This window comes from Psammomys obesus, unplaced genomic scaffold (assembly GCF_907164565.1).
Source record: "Psammomys obesus unplaced genomic scaffold, mPsaObe1.curated_primary_1811, whole genome shotgun sequence".
In the NCBI taxonomy this organism is placed as follows: domain Eukaryota; kingdom Metazoa; phylum Chordata; class Mammalia; order Rodentia; family Muridae; genus Psammomys; species Psammomys obesus.
The window spans coordinates 11,306,388-11,327,283 of record NW_026590062.1 but is presented as its reverse complement, the minus strand read 5'-3'; the positions used below and the strand labels follow the sequence as shown (position 1 = coordinate 11,327,283).

Sequence of the window (20,896 nt, the reverse complement as noted above, 5' to 3'; positions counted from 1 at the left end):
ACTGTCCATCCCAAGGCTTTAGGGCTTCAGGGAGTCCCAGCAGCTCACTCACATGGGAGGGTGAAGGAGCCTGTCATCAACCCCACCTGAGAGGCAGCAGCAGGGTGTGCCAGTGAGTAGAGATGCAGCTGAGTACAGGATGACCCAGGAGTGCCCCAAATATCCAACCCTCACAGCCTTATGTGAGGAGCTGCCATCATGGCCTTTGATAGTGAATAAAGCATGTCCTGGTCTGTGTGCATCACCGAAACAGAGTGCCCAGAACTGCCTAATTTGCAAAGAATAGAAATTCCCCAAATGTCTGGAGGCCGGGAAGTCCACGATCACTGTTCCCGGAAGATGCTGGGTGTGGTGAGGACGCCTCCAGGATGATGTCCAGCATGTGGAAGGAGCACGGAGGCCTGGATCTCTCTGTTAAGCCGGTTTGATAAGACATTTAGTTCCACTCATGAAGGAAGAGTGCTTGTGGCTCAGTCCCCTCCAAGAGATCCCATCTCCTCATCCTGTCACATCAGAGATCCAGTTTCCAAAATGTGGATTTGGGGGTAGGGGGACATACTCTAACCAGGTCAGCATTCCTAAAACTCCCAGTTCCATTTGATCAGTGTTTAGGCAGCACCTAAACTAATGACGAGGGATATGTGTATCACCACGCCTGGCTTGAGCACAGGCCTCTCTTGAGTCTTCTACCCATATCCTCTGCATGCTGGGGCCGACTCCACTAGAAAGGCAATTTCTAGGCCGGAGCCCATTTGCTTCGAACAGAAGCCAGTGTGCTCACACTGTACAAACAACAGGTGCCCCAACCAACAGCACGCCAGGGATCCACTGTGTGTACTGAGCAAAGGAACCCCACATAAAGCGAGCTTTAACGGCTGTGTAGGCTGGAAGAATGTCTGGAGTCTGAGGCCAGCCTGAGCTGTGCACAGTGGAGTTGCACAACGCCCAAGGTAACAATGCCAGAGTCCCCACGGGAGATGAGTGCAGTGATGGACATCTGTAATTCCAGCACTCCTGGAAGAATCATTTCTTTGTGCATGTGTGTGTCTCTCTGTGTGTGCACATATCATATGATTGCCTGTGAAGGGGAGAGGCAGCTGTCAGACCTCCTAGCACTGGAGTGACAGTCAGCTGTGACGCTCCTGATGTGGTGCTGGAAACTGAAAAAGAGCAGCAGGGGCTCTTAACCACACAGTCATCTCCAGCCCCAAGTGAGCACTTAAAAACAAAACAGAAGAAAATGAAAAATAGCCAGGTGCTAGTGACAGTGCAGCACATGCCTTAGTCCCAGCACTCTGAGTTCAAGGCCAGCCTGATCTACACAGCAAATTCCAGGACAGCCAAGGCTATATGGAGAAACCCTGTCTCAAAAAAACAAAACAATAAAAAAGCCTCACAAATCAGTTTTGTTGAAACTGTCTCATAAATTTTGCCTACTACCCTACCACCTATCACAAAGCAAGAAAAGCCTGGATTGATCATTTATTCAGAAGAAGTAGAATGTCCCTAACCTATCATACCCCTAAGTACTTGGAAATGAATTGATTAATGGCAAAGGGGAGGGCCAAGCTGTTTTTCACCAGACAGAATTAAGCCAGTGTGGTGCTGTGAAACTGCAGGCTGGAAATAGCTCCATTCACACTCACACTGTGGCAAGATAGATGTAGTTGGTCCTGCTTCAAGGTGTAAGCTGGAGAAACTAATGATGAGGGAGATGGTCAGCTACACCCCTGAAATTGTGTTGCCTATAGAATGCCTATAGAATGCCTATAGAATGCCTTATTCTTATTTATAAGAATAAATAGTAGCTACATTATATGGAAATATAAGCTATAGGAAAATGCACATTCCATGAGGGTACAGCCTAATAGAGATCACAGTTCTTAGGCTTGTAGACAGTCCTAATAGGGAAAAAATCCTGGTATTCCAAAAGCAAAGCCCAGAGCTGAGGGTCAGTGGCAGAGCATTGCCAGATGATGCACAAGATGCAAGAGAGAGTCTATTCAGAGATGGTGGGGGGTGCAGGGCAGGAGGTGTGCTTTGTGGGACAGGGAGGGACAGAGGTGGCATATGAGGGCACAGCCAAGAGCCAGGGCATGTCCTTGCTGTTGTACAGCACAGTTCCTTGGTCAGGAACCCCAGCTGCCCCCGGAAGTGACCCTCACTGTATCAGGCAGACATCCCACAAGGACCTCCTACCTCAGCCTGACCCCTTCTTGTTTGGTGGCTCCATTTGGATGTTGACCACTTTCATGATGAAAGAGAGCTTTGGTTCGAATGCTAAGAGACAGCACAGACATGGATTTTTTTTAAAAAAATCATTTCTTTTAATGTTTGGTCCTTGGTCATTTCAATATAGCCCTTCTGAAAGGAAATGCTAACCCTGCCTCTGTTACAAGGACAAAGTTCCTGGTCACAGGGAAGAGGGACAGTGTCCCAGGTGCTGAGGGTACCTGGGAGAAGCTCCTTCCTTATAAAGTGCTTGGACAGAGCTGCTGTGCCGCAGAGGCTCTAGAGACTGGAACTTCCTGGGGAAGCCAGCCCTGGCAGCCCTGGAGAAGACGGCAATCCCATCAGCCAGAGCAGTGTCTGCTCTCCGACTGTCTATCTTCCTGCCCCAATGTGCTCACGCTGTACAAACAACAGGTGCCCCAACCAACAGCACGCCAGGGATCCACTGTGTGTACTGAGCAAAGGAACCACACATAAAGCGAGCTTTAACGGCTGTGTAGGCTGGAAGAATGTCTGGAGTCTGAGGCCAGCCTGAGCTGTGCACAGTGGAGCTGTACAACGCCCAAGGTAACAATGCCAGAGTCCCCACGGGAGATGAGTGCAGTGATGGACATCTGTAATTCCAGCACTCCTGGAGGCAGAAGCAGGAGGATCTTGAATCTGGAGCCTGTCGGAGCTGCGGAGCAAGACCCAGGCTCAAAAACAACAGAACAATCAAGACCTGCTGGGTAACCCTGAGTATTTGTGGAGCAGAAACTGGAACTTTCTCTAGAGGGATGGAGCAGCCATTTCTCCCATCTCACTGCTTCGCTGAGGGCTGTGTGGGCTTGACGTGTAGGGTTAGACATCACTGGTCCATCTCACCAGAGAGACCCTGCAAAGGAGGGCGAGCAAGTAACTACCTGGTGTGCTGCCACCACGAGTTACCCAACCACTTTGGACAGGCAGGAGTTTGGGGCTTTTCCTGCCGGCTTCTGGAAGGACCTTAACGACAGAGAAGCCTCACATTGATTCTGGATGGTCTCACAGAACAAAACTCTCATTCCAAAAGATGACTGTAAGGACACGTGGATGTAGATGCTGCCCTTCTATCCATTATCAAAAGCAAGCTTTGACTAATTAAAATGCAGCTGAAGGGGCTGGAGAGACAGCTCAGTGGTTAAGAGCACTGTCTGCTCTTCCAGAGGTCCTGAGTTCAATTCCTGGCAACCACCTGGTGGCTCCCAACCATCTTTAATGTGATCTGATGCCCTCTTCTGGTGTGCAGGTGTACATGAAGATAGAGCACTCACATACATAAATAATCTTTAAAATACAGCTGGGTTTTAAGGTAGAAAGGAAACAAACGCAGCCACAGGTGTAACTGCCTGGGTGAGCAGTTGACAGGTGCCGGCCTTGCTCAGTGTTCTCCAGTGAGACAGGAGACAAGGACAAGGAGCTCACAGCTCTTGCCTGCCGGGGTGCAGGTGCCTACCTGCTCGTAGTCTTCCACATACTTGTATTTCTTGTCCCGGTAGTAATATCTTTTCTTCATGCAGTAGAGGACTATGACATCACACAGCACCGTCGCCTGATTTGGCACAGAATGAACCAGGATGCACTTAGCTGTTGCTCTGTGAGACCCCTTCCTTCCCTTGAAACCTAATCTACTGAGGAGGAAAGGCCATCTCCATTTCTCTGGATCAGACCAGCCTCTGGCCGAGGGGCTTGGTCTCTGAGGTGGGATGTCTAGGGATCCTTTCCCCTTCCCCTGGAGGCATCCAGTCGAGAGACAAGTCTAAGGTTTAGGGGAAGGACAGCTCACTGTGCAGCTGACTACTGAGGAAGGTCCAGTCTGGATGAGAAGAGAAGAACAACTCAGGCCACTCACCACCCCCAGCAGCGCCAAGCCAGAGCCAACGTTGATCATGGTAGGGATGATGTCAAACTTTCCAGCCTGCATTAGGTAGGAAGGGAACCAAAGTGTTTTGATAGGGTGACCACAGGAAATAGGGCAGTGGGAAGGAGGCTGCCTGACCCACAGGGGTTCAAAGGAGGGCCAACCTTTCCAAACACAATGATGTCAAAGCGGATGCCGTATGCCTTGATGAGCGTGCGCTGCTCTTTGCCAGCAAGGTCTCTGAAGTACTTGGCAAACCTGGAGGAAAAGAGGGTGGTTTAGAGAATACATGCGGGCCTTGGGTCCTAAGAGGAGCCTGTTAGAGCAGGACCTGAGTGCCTGGGCAGAGCTGGTCTTGGCCCAGGAGCTGCTCTGCTGGCTTCGTGGACACCAAGCACCCCGGGTCAGCCTCCCAGTTGGCTTGAGGCATGTGACAGGAGGAACCAGGACCCCTCCTGAAGGAACAGAATGACTCCTGTCACCACCTTCCGCAGGATGGCAGAACCCTCTTGCTCCGAATGGCCTTCCTGATGCGGCGGAGACACCTGCCTCTCTCCAGGGGACCCTGGTTACTAACAGAGGAGTAACCGGGGTCTGCCGGTTACTGCACTGAAGGACAGGGACAAAGCCAACCCAGCACTCGTCTCAGCCCAAGATCTTGGCTCCAGGTGGGACACACCACGCCTCACTGGTTCTCCTGCCTGCCATCTGCTTTTGTCCTTTAAATGGCTGGGTCGAGATACACACAATCGAGCGGAAATGCAGCTACACAACTCACCCAGCAGACTACAGAATGCAAGCTAGGAAAGACTGATTGCAGCACTCCAGGAACTGAAGGTCAATCGGTCTTAAATACCCAACCAGCCAGTTTTAGATTCTCAGCAGCTCCAGAAGAAACCTTGCCTTTACCGCAGTTCTGTCAGCCCACCCTTGGCACTCTCCCAGGATCTTAGCCTAACACCTGGGATCTGTCTGGTCCATAGCTTCTACCCTGTGGTCCAGGCTTGGGACCCTCAGATGAGACTGATATGGGCAGAGGCCAGGGGCTGGGTTCTTCTCAGCTCTAGGATTCTAAACCAAGCTTGAGGACTCCACAGCGGTCCCAGGGAGGACCCTGCAGCAATAGGGATATAAGGATACAGACCTGACCCCCAGGGGAGAGTTCAAATACCTGCCCTAGTCTCAGAAACTCCTATCTTTCTTAAAACCCCCACACAAATTTGATACCACAAGCTACCACTAGAGGGAGCCACGAGCAACTAAGACCAGCCCAGCAAATGCACTTTGAAGGCAGGCAGGATTTTGCTGCTTTTAAGAAAATGACAAAGGTGTTCCTAGGCCTCTCGTTAGAGTCCCAGGTGTCCTGGATTTAATAGTGTCCCCTTCTCAAGCTCATGTGGCCTGCAAAGATGACCTTATTTTGTGGAGGTCATACTAGTTAAGGTTCATCCTAAATCTAATGATCAAGTTGAGGAAGAGAGACTGGACCAGGAAGAGAGATGCCTTTCACCCAGCACTCAGGCAGATAATGCACTCCTATTTCTGGAGTTTGAGACCAGCCTGGTCTACATAGCAAATTCCCAGCCTGTCCAAAAAAAGAAAAGAGAAGCTGGGTGTGGTAGTTCACACCTCTAATCCCAGCATGTGGGGTGACGGCAGAGGGATCAGGAGTTCAAGATGATTCCAAGCTACACAGAGAAGATAGGAAGAGGGAAGAAAGCCACATGACCACAGAGGTGGTGACACATGTCCAGGCCAAGGATAGCTAGCAGCCACCAAATGCTTAACGGCAAGGAAGGATACAACCACAGAGCCTGCAGCAGCACAGCCTGGCAGACACCCTGATTTTAGGCTTCTGGGTTCAGAACTATCAAAGAATAAAGTTCTGTTGCGTCGAGCTGTTCGGTTTTAGTTGTTACCAGAGCCCAGGGGAACTGCTACGCCAGCATTTTCCACATGCCAATCTGAGGGCTGCCCTTTGTACTGCACTGAGATGGGGTCTCGCCATGTGTTCAGGCTTTACACATGCCCCTCCTGATTCCGTTTCCCAGCCTCTGGGATTGTAGATGTGTATCACCACGCCTGGCTTGAGCACAGGCCTCTCTTGAGTCTTCTACCCATATCCTCTGCACGCTGGGGCCGACTCCACTAGAAAGGCAATTTCTAGGCCGGAGCCCATTCGCTTCGAACAGAAGCCATAATAAACTCATCTGTTCCTCACAGCGAAGGGGGGAATGTGGGAAAGGATGACCCTTGGAAGCTAAGCTGTCTGCTTTTCTCTCATCTACCCGGCCATCCTCAACACGTTAGGGAAAAAGGATTTTCTATGCGTATATTTTTATGCATATTTTTATGCGTATGAGTATTTTGCCTCCATTAAGTGCACCATGTACACACAATGCCCAAGGAAGCCAGAAGGCGGCACTGGATGCCCTGGATCAGGAGTTACAGACAGTTGTGAGTTGCCATGTGGGTGCTAGGAACCCAACCCTGGTTCTCTGCAAGAGCAGCCAGCGCTCTTAGCTGTTGAACACTTTTCTTGTACCATGAAAGGGCTTGGCTATCACAGGAGCAAGGCTCTGCTGGGAGAATTCTGCCAGGATTTGGCCGTCCTGCGCTGAACTGGTGATACACAGCCTGTCCTGAGAGTACTGGTGGTTGGGAATGGGAGGGGCATGAACAACCCCACAGATATCCGCCATCGCCCTCCTGACTCGTGAGTGCTGGGGCCCAGGCTCATTCACCTGAAATTGTAGCCGGGAGACACATTGTGCTCCAGGTCCCGGGTGTCGAGGCGCCGGAAGGAATATCTGGGCAGGCAGAGAGAGGCAGCTCTGTCAAGGTTGCAGTCCCATTTCACCTGGATGCCCATGATGCCTCCCTGTGGGGAAAGCAGGAGAGGCAGACAGGCTTTCAGAACTCAGGTCCACACTGGGGCCAAGGAGGGACGAGAAGAGCCATGCCAGCACACACCTCAACTGCCATATCCTGGAAGCTGTGCCCCGCATCCGCCACGATTTTGCCAAGGCGGAATATGGGGCAGAAGGGATCCGTGTGAGCGTCGTAAATGCAGGATTTGAGGTAGGAGGTGGTGATGTTGGGGAGGATGTTCCTCCTGGAGTCGGGGAGGAAGCAGAAAGTCTGAGCAAGGGGACCTCAGGGAGAGCCGGAAGTCCTTTTGAGAGGCTGGGAATGCACATGCCCACTTACTTGCTGAAATTAAACTTGGGGTACCAGATGTTGTTCTTTACCAGCAGGGTGAAGTTTTCGGCAGCCTTTAACAGAGCTGGCCTGGAAGAGAGTTGCAATGGCCATTAAGCACGCGCACACGCCTGTGCGACCTTCCCGACAGTCGGCACTCTGGAGAAGGGGCGCATCTGGCATGTTCTTTAGTGTAACTCTAGGTCACCAGGCCTTCTAGAGCCTTCCTCTGAAGAGGCGGGACTTCCTGCCTGAAGCATGTGCTGCACAGGATGCTGTGGCCACCATGACTTCTTGGCAGCTGCTGGCCTCGTGCTTACCCTTTAGGGTGTTCGTGGGCTGCGGATGCTCCCTACATCTGGTTTTATAAGTCAGAGCACAGGGGAGTTCACCAGCAGGCGCACCCTGGCCTTGCCGAGAGGGAGACCGTATTGTCAGAGTGCTCCGGAAGGCACCACGGCAGCTTCCGGCTGGCCGTAGAAGGTGAGTCTGTCCCCAAGGGGACTCATTTCCTGGGTGGAATTTTCTTAGTGAGAATCCAGAAATATGTGTCTGACGCTTCTGTGGAGGAGGCCTCCCCTGAGGCAGACAGGAACTTTGAAGTTATAAATGGAACCGCTCACCGCAGCCCTGCCTCAGCAGCAAAGCCACCGCGGGTCATCTGAGGGGAGCTGAGCCTGACACCTCTGATGCTAAGTAAAGGCCTGGAGCTCCTTCGGCCTCAAAGTCCCTGTTCCTTATCAAGAAGGAGGGGGTTATAACAGGGGTTTTGCATTTTTGTCATTTTCTGTATCATATCCCAATTCCTGTGCACCCCATAGACAATACTTCAAAATCAGTTTTTACTTTTGAAAAAAAAATGAAGCAAAATTCAAATAACATAAAAATAGCCATTATAAAATGAGTCCATTTAGTGAAGTATTACGGCTCATACCTGTTATCCTAGCACTTGGGAGACTGCGCCTGCAGCGTCACTAATTCAAAACAAGTTCTTAGCTGGGCCTCATTCTTTTTAAGAGCAGAATAAGATTCCATTGTATGGGCATACCACAATTTGTACACATTCATAAAAACTTGAGTTGCTCCCAATTTACTCCCCAAACAGTGCTATTGAAACTTGTAGTTAATATTATCATCTGCTCAGGATGGGGCTTATTCTTAGTAAGAAATACAAATCGGCAAGTGATAACCAAGATACCACAAGTCAGAGTTTCCTCCTTGATAAAGGGAGAGACTGAGTAAGAATGGAAATCTCAGCCGGGCGCAGTAGTGCCTAGCATGTGGGGAGGCAGAGTCAGACGGATCTCTGTGAGTTCAAGCCCAGCCTGGTCTGCAAAGCAAGTCCAGGACAGCCAAGGCTACATAGAGAACCCCTGTCTTGAAAAGAAAAGAAAAGAAAAGAAAAGAAAAGGAAAGAAAAGAAAAGAAAAAAAAAAGAATGGCAATCTTTTTGGTGTTATGTCCGTATGCACAGCTGGAGGCTGAAGCACAACTTTTAGTGTCTTCCTCATGAACCTGGCCCATCTCTGAGACAAGGCCTCTCATTGGCCTGGAGCTCACAGTTAGACTGGGCTAGCTGGCCGGTGAGCCCAGGGACCCCTGAGCACACCTCCACAGCACCAGGATTCCAAGCATGTGCCACATGCACGTTTTTCTGTGAGTTCTCAGAGTAGACCAAGTCCTGGGCTTTATCTGCTGAGGCGTCCTCCTCACCCCATCCAGCTGCAGGGCTATCTTTCTTACTGTGTGACCCAGCGGTATTTCTTGGACCAGCTGCTCCACCTGTCCTGTACAACTTCAGCCACACTGTGGTTTCTTTTGTTGTTTTTCTTGTTCTTGGTTTTGGTTTTTGAGACAGGGTTTCTCTGTATAGCCCTGGCTGTCCTGGAACTCACTCTGTAGACCAGGCTGGCCTCAAATTCACCAAGATCTGCCTGCCTCTGCCTTTTGAGTGCTGGGATTAAAGGCCTGCACCACTACCAGCCTGAGAAGTTTTTGTTTGTTTGTTTTTTGTTTTTTTAAGTAGAGAGAGATGGCTCGGCAGTTAAAGGCTCTTTCACCTTAGGTCAGGGAATCACAACTGCCTGTAACTTTAGCTCTGAGCACCACAGGCACTTGATACGCATACACACATGTATTTTTCTTAAAAGAATCTTTAAGAAATACAATCAATCAATCAATTAATTATAATTACTTAATTGGCGTTTTTGAGGCAAGGCTCTCTATACAACCCTGACTGTCCTGGAATGCACTGCATAGACCAGGCTGGCCTCAAACTCACAGAGATCCTTCTTGCCTCTGCCTCCCAAGTGCTGGGATTAAAGGCCTGCACCATCACAACCAGTGTCTTTAAGAAATTTTAAATGTAAAAAGAAAGTGGCAATCAGCATATGCTATCCCAACATATACTGTGACTTGGCTATGTGGCCAACATAAAATAGTAATCAGATCTTGTGTATTTTGTCTTGGTCCTAGTGTGTCATATCAACAGTGCACATTACTTTAGACCCAGCATTTCAAAAACCCCAACCACTGCAGGCAGCAGGTGGCCCCAGTGCTGAGGCCACCTCAGTGGCCTCAGAGGTCACCTCAGTGACACTCAGGTCCTTCCAGCACCCAGACCCCAGGGTCCTCTCCTTCTGGCATCTTCCCCTTTGTCTCAGCGGCTGCCATCAACAGCCACCAACGTTCCCCAAATGGCAGCACTCCCGGGCTGACCTGCTCTGGCTTTCTGCTCCTGAGGTCTCACATAGGTCTGAACGCCACAGAAACCCAAGTGCCATGCACTTCTCTGTGCACAGAAGAGAGTGGGAAGACAGTGTCCGGGGCCCTGGACCTTGTGTGGTTTGTGACCTTGCCTTTGCAGACATTTATGACTTCCCCACCCCTCCTGGGCAACAGAAGCCCAGCCTCCTTTGGAAGCTAGCCTCCCCCAGTCTCAGCCTGTGCTTTTTGGGTGGGACTGATGGCAGGCCTAGCCTCGGAGGCAGATATGTCACCTATGTCCAAGCTGAGACACGAAGGTCGTCCCCCAGCTATGGTTATGGGTTGAGGAGTGTGACAAGACTGCACAGTGATGGAGAAGTCCAAACTGCACAACCAGGACAGGAGAGAAGCCCGGGGCTGCAACTGAAGCTGACCTGAAGAAGGCAGAGGCAAAAGGAGCCTGGTCCTCTGGGAGCCCCGGACGTAGCCTCGCTCAGACGGTTTTTGTTAGTGGGAACATAAAATGTGCTGCTTGTGTGTGTTGGGGGTGGGTGGATCTGTGCGCGGTGCCAAAGCCATGTGTGATAGCGCGTGCCGGTAATTCCAGTCCTTGCTGCAATGCCTGAGGATTTGAGTTCCATTCCTGGGTCCCCAATGGTAGAAGGAAGGAAAGAGCTGACTCACAAGTTATTTTCCAACCTTCATGTACATACATACACATACACACACACACACACACACACACACACACAAGTAAATATAATTAAAATTATTATTAATTTTTTAAATCAAGGCCATCTCAAGTTACATAATGAGGTTCTTAAAAAAAAAAAAAAAACAAACAAGACCATGAGGCAATGGTGCCATACACCTTTAATCCCAGCACTCAGGAGGATCTCTGTGAGTGTGAGGCCAGCCTGGTGTACAGAGTCCAGGACAGCCAGGGCTACACAGAGAGACCCTGTGTAGATTAAAAACAAACAAACAAACAAACAAACAAACAAACAAAACCCGAGGACTGTTTCCTGTTGGTTGCTTGCAGCTGACAGTGCTCCAGCACACAGGAGTCGATGCTCCTGTGTCCTGGGACAAACCTGTGGTCTCCCTGCTCTGTGGTGACAGCCACTCTCTCAGGGTAGAGTGGCCCCGCCCACAGGCCCAGAGTGCACAAAAACAATCCCAGCACTCAAGCTCAGCTCACCTCTGTGTCACCTCCCTCCAGGCTGAAAACCAAGGTTAGGGAACCTTGGGTAGGACTCACGTTGGCACACCGGCATCGTCCTCCACTGGGCACCATGCTGCCACCTCACAGGTCTTCACAGACTCATTGAACGGAACACACTTTCCAGTCCCAACTCCTGTGAAGAGAGGAGAGACCGAGGAGCATAGGTCCCCATCGTTCACCTTTGTGCAGTACAGTAAGAGACCTGAGGATCGTGGGTAGCCAATCTTTAGCGGATGATAGGATTTAGATGGTGTCTAGAAAAACGGAAGTAGAACAAGGAAGCTGCCTCAGGGCTGGCCACATATCTGCCAAAGCGATAACAAGTCACAGAGAGGGGCACCATCGGGGCTGTCTGCCCTCCCCTGGGTTCACATGGCATGGCGGTGGGCAAGGGTGTGGTGTCGGGGCTGAGGTCTTCTCTGTTGCTGAGGTAGAACTGAACCCAGGGCTCATCTAAACCTGTTCCCTACCACAGAGCTGTGTCCTAGGTTGGGGGTACAGGGAGACGGTAGGTTTTTATTTTTGCAATTTCTCTATCACAGATGTGCCACAGGAAGTGTGATGCCATCGGATGCCACCTTCCCCAGGTCCAGCGTCTGCTGAGATGTCCCAGCTGCTCAAGTCACTCACTCCTACCATTGCTGTGGGTGCCTGTGGAGCCAATGGTGCAGTTGGAGTCTGAATTACAAATGGTGGTCTTATCGGGAATCTGGAAAAGGAATGAATGAAAACAGGTTCCATGAGCCCTATGCAGTTTTCCAGGAGTAGATGTGGGTGTGAAACCTGAGGGGCTTTTCCAAAGAGCTACCCACCTCTGGACAGGTGCTCTGTGTCTGGTTCACGGTGATGATCATGTTGGTCATGATGAAGAGGGAGTTCTCCTCCTGTGGAGAGGAGAGAACCCTGTTGAGTCACCCTCAGAAAGCCAGATGGGGCTGGAGAGATGGCTCAGCGCTCACTGTTCTTCATTGGAGCTGGGTTTGATTCCCAGCACCCACAGGGCAGCTCACAGCTGTCAATGACTCTAGTTCTAGAGAGACCTGATACCCCTTTCCAGCCTCCACAGGCACCAGGCACAAAAGAGCTGTGCAGACATGTATGTATGGCAAAACACTCATACACATAAAATATATCTAAAAAGGAAAGCATTTGAGTATTTAAGAAGAAAACTAGAAGTCAAGAAAAGGAAGGAAGGAAGGAAGGAAGAAAGGAAGGAAGGAAGGAAGGAAGGAAGGAAGGAAGGAAGGAAAGAAGGAAAGAAGGAAGGAAGGAAGGAAGGAAGGTAGATTCCCTTTTTTATGTGTGGGAGGGATGGCTGAGACAGGGTCTCATGGAGCTCAGGGTGGCTATGGACTGTATATGGTCCACGCTGCCCTTGAATTCCTGATCCTCCCGACTCCACCTTTTCAAGGATTGGGATTACAGGTGTGCACCATTAAATCTGTCTAGAAATTTCTGTAGGAATATAATTAAATCTATATATAATTTATATCTATAAATATAATACACAATATATAATATTTTATATATATTTAAGCTGATGGAGGGCTGTCTCGGAGGTTAAGAACACTGGGTGCTCTGTTCAGTTCCCATCACCGACACAGAGGGCTCACAACCATCTGTAACTCCAGTTCTGGAGGATCTGATGCCCTCTTCTGGCCTGTCCAGGCAAAACAGGTAAATTAAAAAAAATTTTTTTTGGATAACACAATTAAAAAAAACAAAAACAAAACAACCCCCCCCCCCCAGCTGATCTGTGGTCCATTGTTCACCGCACCCTCTGATAAAACTAGAACTTAAAAGAGCAGATAGTTGCAGAAAAATGTTACTAACAGCACTTTCACAACAGAGGCCTACAATGACTGGCAAACCAGCTGTGGTCTAGCCATGTGATGGAGTTAGCATCTGGCCATAACAAGGAATGAGATACTGTTGTGTTTTCTACATACACAAAGCTAAAGAGTGTGGGGGTGTAGGGATGAAACTTGGTGACAGAATTCTAGGCCTAGCAGTCACGAGGCCCTGTGTTCAAGTTCCAGTTCCACACACACACAGAAGAATTATGGACTGGAGAGGTGGCTCCGTGGTTATGAGCACTGACTGCTTTTCCAGATAACCTGGGTTCGGTTCCCAGCACCTCACGGTGGCTCATGACTACCTACAACACCAGTTCCAGGGAACCTGATGCCCTCTTCTGACGTCTGCTGGTACTGTACGCAGGGGTTACACATGCAGGTACACACACAGACATAAAATGTTTTTTTAAAACCACGCTAAAGGCTGGGTGTGGGGGGGCATGCCGTTAGTCCCAGGACCTAGGAAGTAGAGACAGAAGGGTCTCTGTGAGTTCAAGGACAATCTGGTTACGTAGCAAGTTCTAGGTTAATCAGGCCAGCAGCATAGCGAGACTGTTTAAAAGACAAACAAACAAGCAAATGTAAAAATGCTGGAGAGATGGCTCAGTGTTAAGGGCACTGTCTGTTCTCCCAGAGGTCCTGACTTTGATTCCCAGCACCCACATGGTGGCTCCCAACCATCTATACTAGTATCTAATGCCCTCCTCTGGCCTGCAGGTGTACATAGAGATAGAGCCCTCATATGTAAAATAAATAAATAAATCTTCAAAAAATACTCTACAGGAGTCTGTCAGCAACAGACGTTTCTTTTTAAAATTATTTATTTTTATTTTATGTTCACTGCTGTTCTGCCTGCATGCATATCTGTGTGAAGGTGTCAGATCCCCTGGAGCTGGAGTTACAGACAGTTGTGATCTGCCAGGTGGGTTTTGGGACTTGAACCTGGGTCCTCTGGCAGAGCAGCCAGTGTTCTTGACTGCTGAGCCGTCTCTCCAGGACCCCCCTTCCAGCTGTTTACCAGATAGATACCCCTTATCTTGAATCTGCACCTCCTCGAGTTAGACTTGCACAGTGCATTGTCGGCTGCTTTCTGTTTCCTGTTGCTTAGCTCTTTCACTAGTCTAGAGATGAACATGGATGTGGAGGTTACGACCCATCCACTGAGAGGCTCGGGAAGAGAGAGCCCCTGGGAACCCCTAGGTCCCAACCCTGCTGCTTGACACAACACAGCTGCTGGCTAGACCTTCCCAGTAAGGTCCAGGGGAGGGTGTGTGCCTGTCCTTGGCTGCAGTAGGTACAATGGGTGTGACAGTCTCAGAGCTCAGGAGCCACTACCACTCTGCTGAGCCAGGTACAAACCAAAAGAATCACCCAGTGCAACCACTTGTTCCAACTGACTTTTTTTTATTATTTTTTTAAGATGGGGTTTCACTGGGTAGCTCTGAATGTCTTGGGACTCACTAACTCGTTCTGTCAACCAGACTGGCCTGGAAATTTACAGAGATCTGCTCACCCTTGCAGTTTGAATGCTGGCGTTAAATCATGCACCACCATGCCTGGCAGTCCATTTTATTTTTCTGTCTCATTAGCTCTGGCTTTTCTCTGGACCTTCCCCCTCATATTATCAGACTCTTCTCCTGAGAAGGCAGGTTAATTAACACTCTTGAAGAGAATATCTCAACTCCTTGTTTTCTCTCTCCCAGCTCCAAGCCAAGTGCTTACAGCTCACATTAATCTGGCCACCATACCCATCAGCCACGTGGTGCTAATCAGGGTTTGGCCAAGTGGCGCGCAGCCGAATCAATGTTTAACGTGCAGCTCTGGGGCTGGAGCCTTGGCTCGGCAGGAGCGTGCTTGCCTAGCATGTGTGAAGCCTCCAGCTCCACAGAGAGGCCGGAAGGTTCACGAGCACGGGGTGGATTGACAGACTGGCTGGGACGCCCCATGCAGCAACTGCTTCTGCTCTGTCCCTGACGGAATCTGACCGCTTCCTTCTACTGTGGGCGTGTGATCTTTAACTGCTGTTTTGTTTGGGGGTTTGTTTTGTTTTGTTTTTTTATACCCTGTGACAAGCTTTACCTTGTGGGTGTAAGACAGAAAAGCAAACAGTGAATGCGGAAGGTGCTGTCTCCAGCCTCACGTCCCAAGACTAAAGACCTTTGCTTTCTTACCCTCTAGAGCGTGGAGAGGTGACGGTGTGGGGAAGACAGAGCTGCTGGGTTGGAGCCAGCCACACTACAAAGCTGTAGAGCTCTTGAGGGTTCTCTGGTAGAAATGACATCCCAGCTCTGGCTGCATTGCTTTCTCATGCTAAAACAACCCGGGTGTGAAGGTGGCGACCTCTGGCCACTCACCGTGTGTGTGCAAAGCCAGCAGAGAGCTCCTTGTGCAGGGAAGTCACATCGAGACATACCTGAGCTGGGATCACATAGTCCGCCACATCCCAGATCCGGAATCCAAGCTCGGAAGTGTTGGTCACAGCCACCCCTTTGGCTTTGGTTGTCACCGAGCTGACTACTGAATCTGTTTCTTGGTAGCCCCTTTCCCACACAAACACCCACCTGAAAAATACAGGAGGTCATAGCATTCAGTAAACTCGAACTGACAACAGGGAGTCTCTGATAGCCTGGGGGGGGGGCGGCGGAAGGGTGGCATTTACTAATTATGTGACTTGCAAAAGATGCTGAACTTCTGCAAAATGGACACAGTAGCACTGGTTATTTTGTGAGAAATAAATGACGTGGTTGGCTAGCACAGTCATCCACACACAGGAAATGCTCAGTGAATGCTGTATTTATCACCGTATGTCTAAGACGCCTCAAAACACTGATCTTTGGGAAGCAACTGTTTCCATTTGATTTACTTTCAGGAGGTCACTGAATCCTGGCCGCTTCATGAGGCACGCAGCATGATTGTTACCTACAATTTACAGAGACAGGAATAGAAACAAAGGAGGGTTGAGTCACTTTCCTAAGGCTGTATAGCTAGCAAGTGGCAGAGGAGGGATCTGAACTCAAGCCAGAAACCTCTGAAGCCTCTATTGTCTCTAGACAAGAGAACCTTGTTTCTTAGGCAACTTTGGTTGTTTAAAACCGGCTTTTGCCGTGTATCCCTGGCTGGTCTGGTACAGGCCATGTTGCTCAGGCCAGGCTCACATTCTGAGGTGGAAGTTCTCCCATTCCCTTCTCAGGCCCCCAAGTGCTGGGATCATAGGTGTGCCACCATCTGCAGCTGTTGGTTGCCCTGTGTGATGGTGTGTGTGTCGGCGTGGACTCACGTGTAAAAGTCAAAGGACAACCTACAGAAGTCCATTTTCTCCATTGTGGATTCTCCGGGCCTGATTCAAGTTGTCAGCCTTGCATAGCAATCACTTCCTTTGTTTTTGTTTGTTTTGAGACAGGATTTCTCTGTGTAGAAATCCTGAAACTCACTCTGTAGGCCAGGCTAGCTTGGAACTCACAGAGATCTGCCTGTCTTTGCCTCTCAACTGCTGAGTTCAAAGGCTGCACCTCCACACCAGGCTAGCAAGCGCTTTTTGAGACACAGCCTTGCTATGTATATGTATTCCAGGCTGGCCTTGAACTTATGATCATCCCTTGCCCCTTTAGGATTCCAGGCTGCACCATGTTCTGCTCAGGGAATTTACATGTTTGTGTGTGTTTGTGTGTGTTTGCGTGTGTAAGCCAGAGGGCAGCCTCAGGTAGTCTTCCTCTGAAGACTCCAAAATCCACTTGGGTTTTGTTTTGATACAGAGCTCTCATCATTTAGCTCTGGCTAGCCTGGAACTTGCTATGTAGATCAGACTGGTCTTGAACTCCCTGAAATCCACCTGCCTCTGCCACCTGAGTGCTGGGATTAAGGAAGTGTGCCACCCCCATGGCTGGCTTCCACTTTGTTTTTCTGAGACAGGATTTCGAGGGGCTGGCCGTTGAGCCCCGGGGACCTAGCTGTGTGCTGGGGTCACAAGCATGAGGTACTGGGATCACAGCACCTAGGTCCTGGGATCAAAGTCTGGTCCTCCTGTGAGCACCAAGCTGTCTGAGCTCTCCCCTCAGCCCCTGGGGGAAACTTCTTGCTGTACTGTCTTACTTTTTCCTAGGGGTCCAGGTTACCTCACTGCTCCTCTCCTTCTGAAATGAGGGTGATACCGCTGGGCTGAACAACGACAACCCAAAGGCATCTGCCCGCATGCTGGAGTCACTGGGTCACTTAACTGTTCTGCACCTCAGTTTGTCCTCAGTTTACACTGGGAATGATAACAGGATTTCACAGGATTTTGGCGAGATGAGGAGGCAGGAGCAGGGGCGTGGCAGAGCAAGCAGAATTCGGTCAGTCTGCTGAGGACACCAGCTGGATGTTTCAGATCCCCACACTGGAGACTGCAGAAATCCACGTTTTGGGTTACCCTTTCTTTCTTCCTCCCCCCCCCCCCCCATGACATGGTTTCTCTGTGTAGCCCTGGCTGTTCTGAAACTCTGTAGACCAGGCTGGCCTTGAACTCAGAGATCTGCCTGCCTCTGCCTCCTGAGTGCTGGGATCAAAGGTGTGCACCACCACCACTCACCAACAAAATATTTTAACATCGTCAATTTCTAGAGTGTCAGACTGGTAACTGGACTTGCCAGTGAACACCTGTACTCCCAGCACTCGGGAGGTGGAGGCAGGGCTGGGAACCCACAGTGGAAGAGAGAATTGACTTCTAAAACTTGTCTTCTGTCCCCCTCACGTGCTTATGGTGTGCATGTACCCTCATTCACACACATACACAATGATAAATAAAATCAACATTTAAACAACAACAAGTATATAGCTCAGTGGCACAAAGCTTGCCTAGAATGCATAAAGCCTTTGGTTTGATCTTTGGTACCTCGGGGGAAAAAGTACTGATGTGATATTTTACTTTTTTTTGGTGTACTATAACCAAACTATCTTCAAATTCCAGAGTGTTTTTTTTTTCTTTAGCTTGAGTGCATTTTAATTTAGAGATAGCCCAAGCATTCAGTGGGTGCATGAGGCCCTCTTAAAAAACAAAAACAAACAAACAAAGGACAACAACCGCAGAGTGCTAACGGCGGACAGGTTATCCCAGGAAAGCAAAACTGAGAGCTCAGAGCTACCTAAGAGCTGATTCCAGACACCTCCAATCCGAGTTACAGAGTCAGGTAGCGGCATGTCTCAACACTGAAGGGCCCATCTCCAGTCTTAACAAGACCAAACCTAGGTATGGGCCAGGTGTCTTTCAGGTACTGGCGACTGCATCTAAGGCCTCATGCTAAACACACACTTTATTATCTACACAAGACTTTTTCAGACACAGGGTCTCATGTAGCCCAGACCAGCTTTAAACTCAACGTCCTCCTGCTTCAGGCCCCTGAACACTGGGATTGCAGACGTAATGATTACTGCTGCACCCAGCTTCAGCAGGTCATCCCTAGAGCCTTCTGCTTCCGTGTGTTGGAAGGGAAACCTGCAATCTCGTGAATTCCTTTAGGCGGCCTGAAGAGATCCCAAGCCTCACACCAAAGCAGGCAAAGCAGGAGGCCTGCTTTCCTTTCCTTTCCTCTTTCCTTTCCTTTCCTTTCCTTTCCTTTCCTTTCCTTTCCTTTCCTTTCCTTTCTTTCCTTCTTTCCTTCTTTCCTTCTTTCCTTCTTTCCTTCCTTCCTTCCTTCCTTCCTTCCTTCCTTCCTTCCTTCCTTCCTTCCTTCCTTCCTTCCTTCTTTTCATTTTGAGACAGGATCTCACTATATAATTGTGGCTGTCCTGATGTAGACCAGGCTGGCCTCAAACTCAGATACCCACCTGCCTCTCCCCCTCTCCAGTGCTAGGATTAAAGGTTAGGCATTAACCACTGGGCCATCTCTCCAGCCACCTGTGAACTTATTTGATCTACCTGGAGCTACACAAAAATTTCTCAGGTGAGTATGGTCAGGCACAGAAGGTTTGGCAAGCCCTGCTGACAGCTCTGTGCAATTGAGTCAGGGGTCAGCTTGTGAACTGGCAATCAGTATTGTCAAGGATTCCTAAGTGGTTCCAACGGGTAGGTTAGGGAATCCATGCTTTAGGCTCTTCAGGAAGAACAAGAAAGCAGATCCACCTGTCAAACCAGCAGCTGCTGACACTAGAACACCTTGAAAGCGGGCCCAGGAGGCAAGGCAACTCCCACCTTCTCTTCTGGGAAGGAAGGGTGTGTGTGCGTGTGCGTGTGCGTGTGCGCGTGCGCGTGCGCGTGCGCGTGCGCGTGTGTGTGTGTGTGTGTGTGTGCGCTAAATTCTCACAGGTGCATTCAATTAAGATTAAACATCTAATAATGCCTAGTGATGGCACGGTACATATAAACAGTAAATGGGGACTAGAGGTTAGAATCAGAATAAGGTAGGTACACTTATTCCTAACCAGTCCAACAAAACAAAGGAAGTGACCTTAGGATACTTTTGGGAAGTGTGACAGCTCCAGGGTATTGAGTTATCAAGGAGGTTCTTGAAGTCCCGGAAACCACAGACCCTTAAAGTACCAAATGAAAATCACGAGCCTTGGTTTCTGTCAGCAGATTTTGAAATGGGAACAAAGAGAGAAGACTGCGACATTTAGAGTAGAGCCCTGCCAGCCCAGTCCCTCCACCAAGTCAAGGGGCGTCATGGTGACAGGTAAAGATGCAGGAAAGGTGGGGTGACAGTCCAGCCAAGTGTCCTCAGGGTCCCGTTCAAGCCGGTTCCAGATGGCCAGGGAAGGGCGTGTCGCTGCCCCTTGGACTCCGCGAGGAGGACATTGGCCGGCCCAGGCGGTGCCCCAGGCCCCGGGTGGTGAGTAAGGGGTCGCTGCCCGCTTCGGGCAGTCTGGGTTCCCCCAGTCGCGGCCCCTCCCCAGGCTCGCTCACCCGATGACGTAGGCCAGGATGAGCAGCTGCACCACGCGGTTCATGAGCCCCACTTTACGGCTGCGGATGAGCACGATGCGCGGCGTGTCGTACTCGAACAGGAAGGCCCGGAGCACGGCGCAGCAGCCCGCCATGGCTCGGCCGCCCGCTCCGCGCCGTGGCCGCCGCCGCCGGGTCCCGGCTGCAGCCCCGCCCCGCAGCTCGGGCAGGCCCGCGGCGACGGCCGGAAATAGGCGGCGCGCAGCCTGCGGAGCGCGTCCCCTCCCCCTCAGCCACCCGAGGACTGCGCCCCGAAACCGTGACCCCCCTCAAGCGTCCAGAGTTTGAAGAGCGGGAGTGGCTTTGCCCCCCGGGGACGGATTACCTCAGGCGTGGGGCAGGGGAAAGTGACGGGCGCAATGACCCCCTCGGGCCTAGAAGGGAGAGGCAGGTGGGTTCCACCGTGCTGCCTAGGACAGTTCAGCAAGTTCGGATGCAGGGGAATGAGCCCATCCCCTGGGAAACCTAGGTAAGAGTCACACACCCAGAGGACCTGAGTGCCGAGGAGAACAGTTCCCCCTGGCTGAGGGAGTAGACTTTGCTCTGGATGTAATGGAGGGATCTGCTCCATGCTGCCTTCTGAACCTATAGGGTTGGAGGAGGAGAGGGTTTAAATATCTGTTGTCGTGTAGTAGTCAGCCAAGTAAGTCGTCGTGTTCCCTAGACGTGAAGTCGGGCCATGTTCCTGCCCCAAGATAACCGTCTTAATTGCATCTGAAAGGAGGACTCAGCCATGCCTGGGGATGTGTTCCTGTAACCATCCTGCCATTGAGAATGTCTTATCACAAGCTTAGGGAGGACTGGAAAAATACAAGCGAGTGGGGAGACATCATTTTTACATGTCACATATATCCATTCCCTTCAGCCATGTTTTTATAGGTGGT

At 50.3% G+C, this 20,896-nt stretch overlaps 1 protein-coding gene across 2 annotated transcripts; it reads right to left on the bottom strand.

Annotated features, from left to right (window-relative positions):
- Nucleotides 1-2,309: 2,309 nt before the first annotated feature.
- P2rx4 (purinergic receptor P2X 4) lies at nt 2,310-20,159 on the bottom strand. 2 transcript variants are annotated; one of them, XM_055605992.1, is made up of 12 exons: nt 19,974-20,159; nt 15,513-15,660; nt 12,056-12,127; nt 11,880-11,952; nt 11,280-11,376; nt 7,322-7,402; nt 7,085-7,226; nt 6,856-6,992; nt 4,276-4,369; nt 4,103-4,168; nt 3,707-3,802; nt 2,310-3,106 (listed from the first exon to the last, which is right to left on the bottom strand). In XM_055605992.1, exons 1-12 carry the CDS (start codon nt 20,105-20,107, stop codon nt 3,080-3,082), a joined length of 1,167 nt encoding a protein of 388 aa, XP_055461967.1. In that variant the 5' UTR covers nt 20,108-20,159; the 3' UTR covers nt 2,310-3,079. The 2 variants fall into 2 exon arrangements, with proteins under 2 accessions (XP_055461967.1, XP_055461968.1); XM_055605993.1 differs by having other exon boundaries at nt 3,729-3,802.
- Nucleotides 20,160-20,896: the final 737 nt, after the last annotated feature.

Coding starts and splice junctions, on each gene's coding strand:
- P2rx4 (XM_055605992.1), bottom strand. CDS start 20,107: ATGGCGGGCTGCTGCGCCGTGCTCCGGGCCTTCCTGTTCGAGTACGAC. Junction 7,403..11,279: donor GACGATGCCGGTGTGCCAAC/GTGAGTCCTACC, acceptor ACTCTCTTCCAG/GCCAGCTCTGTTAAAGGCTG. Junction 3,107..3,706: donor ATGTGGAAGACTACGAGCAG/GTAGGCACCTGC, acceptor CCTCCTTTGCAG/GGTCTCTCTGGTGAGATGGA.